The sequence below is a fragment of the Podarcis pityusensis genome, assembly GCF_964106645.2.
Source record: "Podarcis pityusensis genome assembly, chromosome: 16".
In the NCBI taxonomy this organism is placed as follows: domain Eukaryota; kingdom Metazoa; phylum Chordata; class Lepidosauria; order Squamata; family Lacertidae; genus Podarcis; species Podarcis pityusensis.
Window position 1 is genome coordinate 706,976 of NC_138041.1, and position 12,363 is coordinate 719,338.

At 50.0% G+C, this 12,363-nt stretch overlaps 1 protein-coding gene across 1 annotated transcript in view; it reads left to right on the forward strand.

Moving 5' to 3' along the window:
- The window catches only part of LOC308465777 (sodium/potassium-transporting ATPase subunit alpha-2), a 45,016-nt gene that overhangs the window by 19,854 nt on the left and 12,799 nt on the right, over nucleotides 1-12,363 (forward strand). Inside the window, exons 7-14 of the mRNA XM_080986001.1 lie at nucleotides 768-885; nucleotides 2,734-3,002; nucleotides 4,339-4,537; nucleotides 5,964-6,073; nucleotides 6,783-6,917; nucleotides 9,122-9,311; nucleotides 10,536-10,711; nucleotides 11,673-11,809. Coding sequence (XP_080842127.1) covers nucleotides 768-885; nucleotides 2,734-3,002; nucleotides 4,339-4,537; nucleotides 5,964-6,073; nucleotides 6,783-6,917; nucleotides 9,122-9,311; nucleotides 10,536-10,711; nucleotides 11,673-11,809 — 1,334 coding nt within the window. The remainder of the gene's footprint in view (nucleotides 1-767; nucleotides 886-2,733; nucleotides 3,003-4,338; nucleotides 4,538-5,963; nucleotides 6,074-6,782; nucleotides 6,918-9,121; nucleotides 9,312-10,535; nucleotides 10,712-11,672; nucleotides 11,810-12,363) is intronic.

The following is a 12,363-nucleotide window of genomic DNA, read 5'->3' on the forward strand; positions in this document are numbered from 1 at the left end:
TATGTTATTGCTTTAGTTAAATAAATTGTTTAAATTGTTACTAAGAAAATGATTGGTTTTCTCCTTCCGATAAAGTGCAGCAGAAAAGTTGTCCAAATATAAACAGTTAACTTCTTAAACCTCACAATAGTTTAATAATTATCTGTCTATGTATTTCTAATAGTATAACCAAATCAGTAATTTTTGATATAACTGTAAAAACTACTCTGACAATTTATTATTCCAAAAATGAAACCTTCACCTGGTTGTAAATATTAAGATTATACTAGCAAGAATAAGTCTTTCTGTAAAAAAATAATAAAAAATAAATAAACCAAGTCCTACTGACTAGTGATTTAAATTGATTTGATTTAAATCAAATCCACCCTGGAAAGCCCAGCAGTGAGGTGCAAAATATAGAATCATAGAACTATAGAGTTGGAAGTGAGACTCATCTAGTCGCACTCCCTGCAAAACGCTGAAATAAATTAAATCATCAAACCATCGATTCTAGCATGCGTGGGGCCACGTAAATGATATAATTTGGCATCAGAATGATTGGTATTAGTAACTGTATTGTAATTTGGCATTGTTATAATGAGGCTATTATTGGATTCTTGTAATTGAAAGCAAATAAAAATTGTTATTACCGGTATATATAAAAAGAAAATAAATGCATATGTTGCCTCTCATGGAAGGAGGAGCAGGATATAAAACCAGCCGATAAATATGTTCAAGAAAATACACAAAAACCCACATTGTGCAGCTTTTTCTGTTGTCTCGCGCAGGTGGATAACTCCTCCCTGACGGGCGAGTCGGAACCACAGACCCGTTCTCCGGAGTTCACCCACGAGAACCCGCTGGAGACCCGGAACATCTGCTTCTTCTCCACCAACTGCGTGGAAGGTGAAAGGGCAAGGGGGGGATGGAGGGGGCGAGGAAAATCAGAGACCTGATCCACCTCACCCCCCCCCCCCAGGAAGGTCAGACCTGGGCATCATAATCTTTGCTGCCAGGCTGCAGGAATCGCTGCCTCCGCCGTCCCCAGCCATTCCCCATGACACACTGAATTGCACCCAGACCCTGCCCAGCTTATTCATTCATTCATTCATCTATTCATTTGCTAGTTCGTGTCAAAATTGATCCAATAGCATAGTGGCAACATGTCAGAGGGTGTGTGTGTGTGTGTGTGTGTGTGTGTGTGTGTGTGTACACACACACATATGCAAATTTGATGAAGAAATTTACATATTTATGTATACACACACCGTATTTTTCTCTCCATAAGACGCACCTCACCATAAGACGCACCTAGTTTTTAGAGGAGGAAAACAAGAAAAAAAATATTCTGAATGAAACAGTTGATGTATGATTTTTGAGGTTCATGCTGTGGCCACAGACATGTGATCTGATGGTGAATTTGGGGTGACCCAGTGCAAAAATCCTGAGGATCCATGTGCTTTTACTTTCCCACTCCCAGGCAGCCTCCTTTCTCTCTAGAGTCCCTTATCTCTCTCCCTAATCACTTGCCGATCAGCTGCTTCCTTTCAACACCCCCTTCCCCCTTGTTTGCCTTAGTGTCTTTTCCTCAGCTGGCGCAGTTTTTTGCTCCTCCTTTTCTTCTAATTTCTCTCCTCATTGTTTTAGCATTCCTGTCTCCTCTCCTTGCAAGTTTGCTGTCTTTACCTCCCCCCTCCCAGGCAGCCTCCTTTATCACTAGTGTCCCTTATCTCCCTTCCCGATCTCTTGCTGATCAGCGGCTTCCTTTCAACACCCACTTCCCTCTTTCAAAAAAAAAAAAAAAGCATGATCTGCTTTTCTCCCCTGGGCAATTGGGCCCCAGGGACCACGCCTTCGCTCCATAAGACGCACAGACATTTTCCCTTACTTTTTATGCGGAAAAAAGTGTGTCTTATGGAGTGAAAAATGTGTGTGTGTGTGTGTGTGTGTGTGTGTGTGTGTGTATTCAAATTTAATGAAGAAAGAAGTGAAAGAGAAACCAAGGAGGGGAAGGAATAAAAAATAAAATGTTGGGAGAGAAAGATCACCTCTGATCTTGTGGTCTGAACATTCTTTCTTCCTGGCTGATATTCCCCACGGAATTTAGGTAGGTTTCAAACCCGATTCTGACATGTAGCATCAGAATCTCAGGTTTACCTGAGCAACCCAGGAACCAGGCATGCCCCAGAACATAGGAATATAAAGAGAGTCTGGCTTCTGGATCCGGCCATCTAGGCTTGCATCCTGTTCTCACAGTAGCAAAAAGCCCCTCAGAACCCAGGGATGTGGATAGACTGCCTCTGGAGCTGGAGGTTCCATAAGATCTTAAGAGCCCGGCTTCTGGATCAGGCCAAAGGGGGCCCAACTAGCCCAGGATCCTGTCCTGAGAAAAGGCCCCAAAGGGAGCCCTGCAAGCAGGATTCGATCACAGCAGAAGTGGAAGAGAAACAAAGTTTTTAGGGAAGGGAAGTTTTAGTGTTTAGGGAAGTTTTTAATGATTGATGTTTTAATGTATTTTTAATCTCTGTTGGAAGCTGCCCAGAGTGGCTGGGGAAACCCAGCCAGATGGGCAGGGTGCAAATAAATTATTATTATTATTATTATTATTATTATTATTATTATTATATAGCCGTGGTGCCCGGATCCCAGGTTCGCCTGAGGAACACGGGTGCCAGGGACACCCCAGGAACCAGCAACCCCTCCCCAATTTGGAGGAAAAATAGACCTCTTCCCTTTCCCTCCCGTCCTGCGCAGGCACTGCCCGGGGCATAGTCATCTCAACCGGGGACCGGACGGTGATGGGCCGCATCGCCTCCCTGGCATCCGGCCTGGAGGTGGGCCGCACCCCCATCGCCATGGAGATCGAGCACTTCATCCGCATCATCACCGGGGTGGCCGTCTTCCTGGGCCTCTCCTTCTTCATCCTCTCCCTCATCCTGGGCTACACCTGGCTGGAGGGCGTCATCTTCCTTATTGGCATCATCGTGGCCAACGTCCCCGAAGGACTCCTGGCAACCGTCACGGTAGGCTCAGAGCCATAGCTGCCAACTTTGGGATTTGAAAATAAGGGATCAGCAGCCTCTCCTGTCCCGGAGACAGTCTACGGGATATCTAACAATCCGGGATAGCAGCGGGAAACAGCGCTGGAATAAGGGAATTTCCCGCAAAAAAAGGGAAGGTTGACAGCTATGCTCAGAACTAGGTTCTGTGGGGCGCTGTGGAAAAGGAGGGCAACAATTTACAGTGGTACCTTGCAGTGGCGAAGCTGCATGCTCTGCTACCAGGGATGGAGAGCAGGCGCGGGCATGGCTGGCACCCCCAGAGGGTGTGGTTGTGCCCAGGGGTGTGGCGCGTGCCCGGAAGTGTGGTATGCCACCTGCGAGGGCATGGTGCGCCGTCCACAGGGGTGTGGAGCGTGTTCTGGGGGCGTGGCACCCAGAGTGGCTGGGGAAACTCAGCCAGATGGGTGGGGTATAAATAATAAATTATTATTATTATTATTATTATGTCTGTGGGTGCGTGGTGCCTGGCGCCCGGTGGGGTGTGTGGCATTTGTCGGGGGGGGGCCACCGTGATGGCACCCTACCAGAATAGTGGTGCCAAGGGGCTGTCCGCTCCCTCTGCACCCCCGTTCCTCTGCCAGTGGTACCTCGGTTTATGAACTTAATCCGTTCTGGAAGCCCATTCTTAAACTGAAACCATTCTTCAACCGAGGCACGCTTTCCCTTATGAGGCCTCCCACTGCCAGTGCCATTCCACTGTTTGGATTCCGTTCTTGGACTGAAGTAAAGTTCACAAACCAGGATACTACAGTCATACCTCATGTTACATCCGTTTTATGTTACATTTTTTCAGGTTACGTCCCACGGCGACCCGGAAGTACCGGAAAGGGTTACTTCCAGGTTTCGCTGCTCACGCATGTGCAGAAGTGCAAAATGACATCACGTGCATGCACATAAGTGGCGAATTGCAACCTGCATGTGCGCATATGCGCCACTGCAGGTTGTGTTCTTTTCATTCTGTGAACGGACCTCTGGAACGGATCCCGTTCGCAACCAGAGGTACCACTGTACTTCGGTTTGTAAACTGAATCGTTCTTAAACAGGGCTGTTCTTAAACCGAGGTACCACTGTATCTGGAGGGGTGTAAAATGTTTCCCCAAACCTGCCCTAGAGGAATGTTCCCAGAATGGAGGCAGGATATGCTTCCAAAAACCAGTGGCTGGAAAACAAAGGAGGGAAAAGGGCTTTGGTGCTCCGATCCCGCGGACGGGTTTCCCCAAAGGGGCACCTGGCTGGCCACTGTGAAGACTCTCCCTTTTTCCAATCCTTGCCTGACCCTCTCCCCACCGCCCGGCAGGTGTGCTTGACCCTGACCGCCAAGCGCATGGCCCGCAAGAACTGCCTGGTGAAGAACCTGGAGGCCGTGGAGACGCTGGGCTCCACCTCCACCATCTGCTCCGACAAGACGGGGACCCTCACCCAGAACCGCATGACCGTGGCCCACATGTGGTTTGACAACCAGATCCATGAGGCAGACACCACCGAGGACCAGTCCGGTAAGCGGGGACAGGGGGGAGGGCACATGGGGAAAGAGCTGCTGTTGGGAAGCAGGGTGGGAGGGGAGCTGGTCTGGGGTGCCCCCATGACCTCCCAGCTTTCAAATCAGGACTGAACCCCTTTCCCTCCAGAGTGTCTGGAGGTGGTTGGAGGATGGATGGCGGCTAACGGATTGAGGTTGAATCCTGGCAAGACAGAAGCACTGTTCTTGGGGGACAGGAGGCGGGCAGGTGTGGGGGACTCCCTGGTCCTGAATGGGGTCACTGTGCCCCTGAAGGACCAGGTGCGCAGCCTGGGAGTCATTCTGGACTCACAGCTGTCCATGGAGGCACAGGTCTTCCCTGTGTCCAGGGTGGCTGTTTATCAGCTCCATCTGGTACGCAGGATGAGACCCTACCTGCCCGCAGACTGTCTCGCCAGAGTAGTGCATGCTCTGGTTATCTCTCACTTGGAGTACTGCAATGCATTCTATGTGGGGCTACATAGAGTGGCACAGAAGGTGGCACAGAAACTACAACTAATCCAGAATGCGGCAGCCAGACTGGGGACTGGGAGCGGCTGCCGAGACCACATAACACCGGTCTTGAAAGACCTACATTGGCTCCCAGTACGTTTCCGAGCACAATTCAAAGTGTTGGTGCTGACCTTGAAAGCCCTAAACGGCCTCAGTCCAGTATACCTGAAGGAGCGTCTCCACCCCCATCGTTCTGCCCAGACATTGAGGTCCAGGGCTGAGGGCCTTCTGGTGGTTCTCTCAGTGCGAGAAGTGAGGTTACAGGGAACCAGGCAGAGGGCCTTCTCGGTGGTGGCACCCTCCCTGTGGAACGCCCTCCCACCAGGTGTTAAAGAGAATAACAACTACCAGACTTTTAGAAGACATCTGAAGGCAGCCCTGTTTAGGGAAGCTTTTAATGTTTAATAGGTTATTGTATTTTAGTGTTCTGTTGGAAGCCGCCCAGAGTGGCTGGGGAAGCCCAGCCAGATGGGTGGGGTATAAATAAATTATTATTATTATTATTATTATTATTATTATTATTATTATTATTTTCCCCCCTGCCCCACCTCACAGGCACCCAAGAATCCAATAATAACAGTCTAAAACACAGCGTGTTCTCTCCCACCCCCCGTAGGTTAACTCAAATATTTATGGGGAGGCGTGGTGCTGGCAACCAGGCAGCCCCATCCCATGCTCCCACTTTGGGGCATAGCTGTCAACTTTTCCCTTTTTTTAAGGGAAATTCTCTTATTCCGAATAGGATTCCTCGCAAGAAAAGCCAAAAGTTGGCAGCTATGCTTTGGGGACTAATTGTTACCACCTGTCTGAGGACCCAGTGGTACCTGCTCACAGTATCAGCCCCCCCCCCCCCGCCATACTCCGCTCTTCAAATAACTCTAACCCCCCCCCCCCCGGTTCTCTCCCCCCAGGAGCCACGTTTGACAAGCGCTCGCCCACGTGGACGGCCCTGGCCCGGATCGCCGGCCTCTGCAACCGGGCCGTCTTCAGAGCAGGGCAGGACAAGGTCCCCATCTCAAAGGTACGGGGGGGGCAGCAGAGGGAGGTCAGATTCAGCCTCCAGAAAGCCTGGGAAGAACTCGGTGGCCCCCACAAGGCAGGGCTGGACCCTGGGAATTGTAGCTCTGGGGTCTCATCTTCCGTTCCAAGTTGGTGGCGCGTTCATACACTGCGGCTCCGAGCTCCGTGTAATCTCACTGCATACAAGTTGTACAAGTGACAATAAAGTATTTCAATTTCAATTTATTTCGATTTCCTAATGGCTCTCTGCACCCTTAATGAACTACAGTTCCCAGAGATTCTTTGCAGAAAGCCATGACTGGCTAAAGTGGTATCACAGCACTTTAAATGTGAATGTGGCCCTACAGTTCCCAGAGTTCCCTGGGAAGAAGGGTTGGCTGTTGAGCCACTCTGGGAATTATAGCGCTGGGAGGTGGAATGGGGGGGTTTCTTAATGACTCTCTGCACCCTGAACAAGCTACAGTTCCCGGGATTCTTTGGAGGAAGCCTTAAAATGCTTAAAGTGGGGTGGTAGCTCTTTTCATGAGTGGTGCAGATGGGGCTAAGACCTCACCGACCCCTTACTTGCCCTCTTGTTTCAAATTGCACCGCTGCATGTGGAGCCAACAGAGGACATTTCCCTCCAGGCCACAGTGGGGGGGGGCAGTAGACTTCCTCCCCTGACTCCCTTCCTTCCTTCCTTCCTTCCTTCGCCCCTCTTTCTCTGCCAGAGGGACACGGCTGGGGACGCCTCAGAGTCCGCCCTTCTGAAATGCATTGAGCTCTCCTGTGGGTCCGTCAAGAAGATGCGCGACAGGAACCCCAAAGTGACGGAGATCCCTTTCAACTCCACCAACAAATACCAGGTTGGGCGTGTGTGGCAGTGGTGGTGCAGTGGTTAGAGCATGGGTAGGCAACCTAAGGCCTGGGGGCCGGATACAGCCCAATCGCCTTCTCAATCCGGCCCATGGATGGTCTGGGAATCAGCGTGTTTTTAAATGAGTAGAATGTGTCCTTTTATTTAAAATGCATCTCTGGGTTATTTGTGGGGCATAGGAATTCATTCATATTTTTTTTCAAAATATAGTCTGGCCCACCACAAGATCTGAGAGACAGTGGACCGGGCCCCTGCTGAAAAAGTTTGCTGACCCCTGGGTTAGAGTGTTAGGCTAGGACTTGGGGAAGATGCGGGTTCGAATCCCCCTTGGCCATGAAGCTCACTGGTTTGTGACCTTGGGGGGGGCAGCCCCCGCCCCTCTCAGCCTAACCTACCTCACACTGGACACATGAGGGTGGGTGGGGGGCTGTCACAGTCTCCATATCCTTGGGGCTACAGGTGGTTTTCACAGTTTCCCAATTTTATTGCGTCTTCCCCTGTTTTTATACTGCTGGGTATTGGCATTTTTTAAAATCAGGAAAACCCCTAAGCCACTGCAGGGACCTTTGGACTGAACAGCATTTTAAAAAATGAAGTTTGTAAGTTAATAAAGCAAGTCTTTGCTTTGCCTTGGAGCTCAGAGGGGTCAGTCCCCAAAGGCAGAGACTAGGAAAAGCTCCATGAAACAAGATCAGAATAATGACGCCCCTTTTTTAAACTGGGATTTCTCCTGTTAACTCCAAATCTGTTCATTCAACCCAGTGCTATGAGTGAAATGGCTGTGAGGGTCCGCTAGAGGGGGCCAGAGCTCAGCTTAACGGCAGAGGGGGGTTCAGGACCGTCAAAAAGACCCCCACCCCTTTGCAGTCTTCAGTTCACACATGAATTTTTGTCTCCTGGATTCAGCCTGATAGTCAGAGCTGAGGTGGCATTCCTTGTACAGCCACCACCTCTGAAGCCAGGAGGGCCGGGTTCGCCTCACTGGGCTTTTAAGAGCCACTGAGAGCTGTGTTTTCAATCTGGGGAAACTCTGTGCTCAAAGGAAGTCAGACTATCCTCCACCAGGCCAGGGCCTTCTCAGTGGTGGCTCCGACCTGGTGGAATGCTCTGTCCCACGAGACCAGGGCCCTGCAGGATTGAACTTCCTTCCGCAGGGCCTATAAGGCAGAGCTATTCCACCTGGCTCTCAATTTGAACTTAGCCTGATCTTTTATTCCCCTCCCTTTCCCCTTTTTTTGAAGATTCCCTGCTCTGGGTTCCCACAGCTAATTCTCCCCTGGTCTCCTCACTGGCCCAAATAGGACTAATTTAGCCAGCTAGCCCTGGTGATCATCTAATGTTTATTGGATGGATTCCCCCCCCTAAATTGATTTTTGAATCCTGAATTTATTTTAATTCACGTTTTATACTGTATTTTATGCTGTTTTTTGTTGCATCAATTAAGTGTTTTAAATTTGTTGTTAGCTGCCCTGAACCTGGTTTTCTGAACCCGGAAGGGCAGGGTATAAAAAAAAAAATATTTATTATTTATTTAAATGCTGAAGTGCAGCAGGAGCACAGGCACATATTTCACGGCAGGGACAAAGGGCATCACAGACGCCATCCAGAGGAGCTCTGCTAGTTGTCCCCTGTGTGACAGAGGAGTGTTGCTGCTCCCACGCAGAGAGGCGGCAGACACCCTCTTGCTTTTGACTTTCAGACATCTCCCAAATGCCTTTTGGGGCTAACAGGCCTGTCTGAGCCTCTCTCTTTTTGACCACTCATGCTACCGATTGTTTTGTACTGTTTTTAACTCTGCACAGCGCCCTAATATTTCAATACAGTCATACCTTGGGTTACAGCCGCTTCAGGTTGCGTGTTTTCGGGATATGGACGCGCCGAAACCCGGAAGTACCGGAACAGGTTACTTCCGGGTTTCGGCACTCACGCATGCGCAGAAGCACTAAATTGTGCTTTGCACGTGCGCAGAAGCGCTGAATCACAACCTGCGCGTGCGCAGATGCGGCGCTGCAGGTTGCAAACATGCCTCGCCACCCAAGCGTCCACTGTATATAAACAATGGCATAGAAATCCTTTTACAAATAAAAGTTGGTTTTATTCAGGAACCCCAAGTAAAGAATCCCTGGCATTTGGCCACCCAGGAGCCCCTTTGGCTTCAGAATAGACCTCCACTCAGATACCTCTCTTCCTCAGCTCTCCATCCATGAGCTGGAAGACAAGCCCAATGGCTATGTCCTGGTGATGAAGGGAGCCCCTGAGAGGATCCTCGACCGCTGCTCCAACATCCTCTTGCAAGGCCAGGAGGTGCCCCTCGATGAGGAGATGCGAGACGCCTTCCAGAACGCCTACCTGGAGCTGGGGGGGCTGGGCGAGAGAGTGCTGGGTAAGGAGGCCTGGGAGGTGGGGAAAGGGGGGGGGTGGGAGTGAGTGTGCCCCAGAGAGGCAAAGAAAGCACATGATGAATGCATGTGGGTCTCTCAAATGGAGTGCGATGACTATTGTGAGAGTTTAGAAACTAACAGCAACTTCTGACACCACGTTGCACTATTGCTCAGGGAAATTATGGCAGAAATTGCCAGCGTTTGCTCCTTTGTTCTATGCCTGGAACAGAAATCATTCCACTGGATACAACCAACGTTCGCTGTTGTTGTTTTCAAATTGAAACAATAAGTCATTGATTACCGTAGTTTTCGCTCTATAAGACGCACCAGACCATAAGACACACCTCTTGCTGTTCTGGCTTATGGGATAGCCACGCAAAGCCTCTTCCGGGCAGCGGGAGGAAGGCTCCCCCAAGAGCCGCGCTCCCTTTAAAGAGCCATGTGGAGCGTGCATGCGGCTCTTGGGGGCTTTTCCCCAAGGAGGGAGAAGGGCAGCCGTTCTCCCTCTTCAGGGAAAAGTTCCCAAGAGCCACACACATGCTCCACGTGGCTCTTTAAAGGGAGCGCTGAGCAGAGCCTCCCGCCTGCAATCGCTCCATAAGACGCACACACATTTCCCCTTACTTTTTAGGAGGGGAAAAGTGCGTATTATAGAGCGAAAAATACGGTATTTTTCCCTGCATTGCGCTTCATAGAATTGTAGTGTTGGTAATCCAGACCAGCCCCTGCGATGGAGGAATCACAGCTAAAGAATGCTGTATTGTTTTTAACACTCAATTGGAAGCCGCCCAGAGTGGCTGGGGAAACTCATCCAGATGGGCGGGGTATAAATAATAAATTATTATTATTATTATTATTATTATTATTAAAGAAGGATCCCTGACAGGTGGCTGTCCAGCCTCTGTTTAGCCCGTTCCGCTGTTGAACAGCTCTTGCCATCAGGAAGTTATTCCTTTACATTCAAACAAAGGGTGCATAATAACACAATAATGTAACCATAAGGTATTTAATTACATAAAAAAACCCCGCCACTGTCAACATCAAGACAGATAACATTGTTTTATTGCCCAAAGGCAAACTGCAGCACAGTGGAAACAGATGCAGAGGGGGAGATGGCTATGAGGTGGGGTGGGCTGCTGGCAACGGAGCTTTCTCTCTGTTGGGGAGCAGAGTGGGCGAGTTCTTGGGGTCTCACTCTCCCTCGGTCCGTCTCCGCAATCCCACAGGTTTCTGCCATTACAACCTCCCCGAAGACCAGTTTCCCCGAGGCTTCAAGTTTGACGCGGACGAAGTCAACTTCCCCACCAGCAACCTCTGCTTTGTGGGGCTCATGTCTATGATTGACCCGCCTCGGGCCGCTGTGCCGGATGCCGTGGGGAAGTGCCGGAGCGCCGGGATTAAGGTCAGCCATGCTGGGGAGAGTGGCCCCGTCTTCTGCCCTCCTGCTCCCCACCCCATACGCCCCAGAGAAAGAAAAGCCGGACTAAGGCCTAGGAGGCGAATCCCCCACTTGGTTGTTGGCCACCACTGCCTCTTGTGACAGAAGGAGGACTTTAGGGTTACCAGATGTCCCCAGTTCCCGGGGACAGTCCCCAGATTTGCAGATCTGCCCCCAGAAACATGGCAGCGGCAGTCTCAGCAGCCTGGAGCCAGCCTGATAGCGGTGTTGGCTCTGGCTGGCTTCAGGAGCTGCTCGCTGCCGTGGCGTCCGCCATTTTGCCTCACCGGAAGTCCCCATATGATGTGTCTTGTGCAATGGTGCACTGCCTGCCCGTGATTCCCAAGCCTCCCCCGATCTCCTGCCCCCTTCCACCTTTGTTTTGACTGATTGGGGGAGGCTCGGGAGTCGTAGCCGGCCATTGCCCAGTTTTTTAAAAACTCAGTGCATTTATGTTTCACAGGGTGGGGAAGAAGGGCTTTGCACCTTGCCCGGCAGTGAAACCGTGTGCCTTGCACCCCTCCTGGGCAACGGCCACCTGCCCGTGACTCCTGAGCCTCCCCTGATCTGTCAAAACAAAGGGGGAAGGGAGCAGTAGATCGGGGAAGGCTTGGGGGTCACGGGTGGTGGCGCACCATTGCACAGTTTTTTAAAAACACTGTGCATTTATGTTTCACAGGGTGCAAAAAAGGGGCTTTGCACCTTTATACAATATGCATGTGTGCTTGGGCCCAGGGTCTTTTGCCTCACCATCCCCACTACTGGCTCCCTGTTGCTACTCAGCTTCCAAAAAAAAAAAAGTGTCCCCTGATTCATTGAAGAAAATCTGGTAACCATACACTTTATCTCTCCTGCATCTTGCAACCTTTGGCTCCACTGGATGAGGGTTTTGTCCTGATTGCTGTGTCTGCCCCTGTTCCCCCAGGTGATTATGGTGACCGGCGACCACCCCATCACCGCCAAGGCCATTGCCAAGGGGGTGGGCATCATCTCTGAGGGGAATGAGACGGTGGAGGACATCGCTGACCGCCTGAACATCCCCGTCAACCAGGTCAACCCCAGGTAGGCCGGCACTTCCTTTTTTTTTTAAGAATATTTTTTTATTAACCGACCAATCACATCAAATCAAACCAAATTACATAAATTCCAAATTACACAGCCGAATTTTAAATTTTTGTTGGGGGTACCCATATTTCAAGTTCCGAAGGGATCCAATCAACTTCTTGCTTCTTACTGCTGTTTTAATGTCCACACATCTAACCTTATGATGTTCACAGTACTATCCAGTCCTTTCTTATTGTTTTTCCACATCTCTTGTTGTTATTTTCATATATTTTTCCTTTCTCTTTCTCTTTGTGACCTCTGATAGTCTCCACAAGCTGGTTAGAACAGTTTGTAATCCTGCGTGGATATTATTTTTTTTATCCAGTAGCCATATCCAGACGTTTTCCATATAACATTGCTTCCATACATCAAAACAGTCTTAGCGTCATAAATCTTCACCAATCTGCCTCCTTTCTCAAAACCTCTGAGGAGATTCACTAGGAATGCAGTCTGAAAACAAATCCGTTCTTCCTCCCGGCTATAAATCCTTTGGCAAGATGGCGACTCCGAAT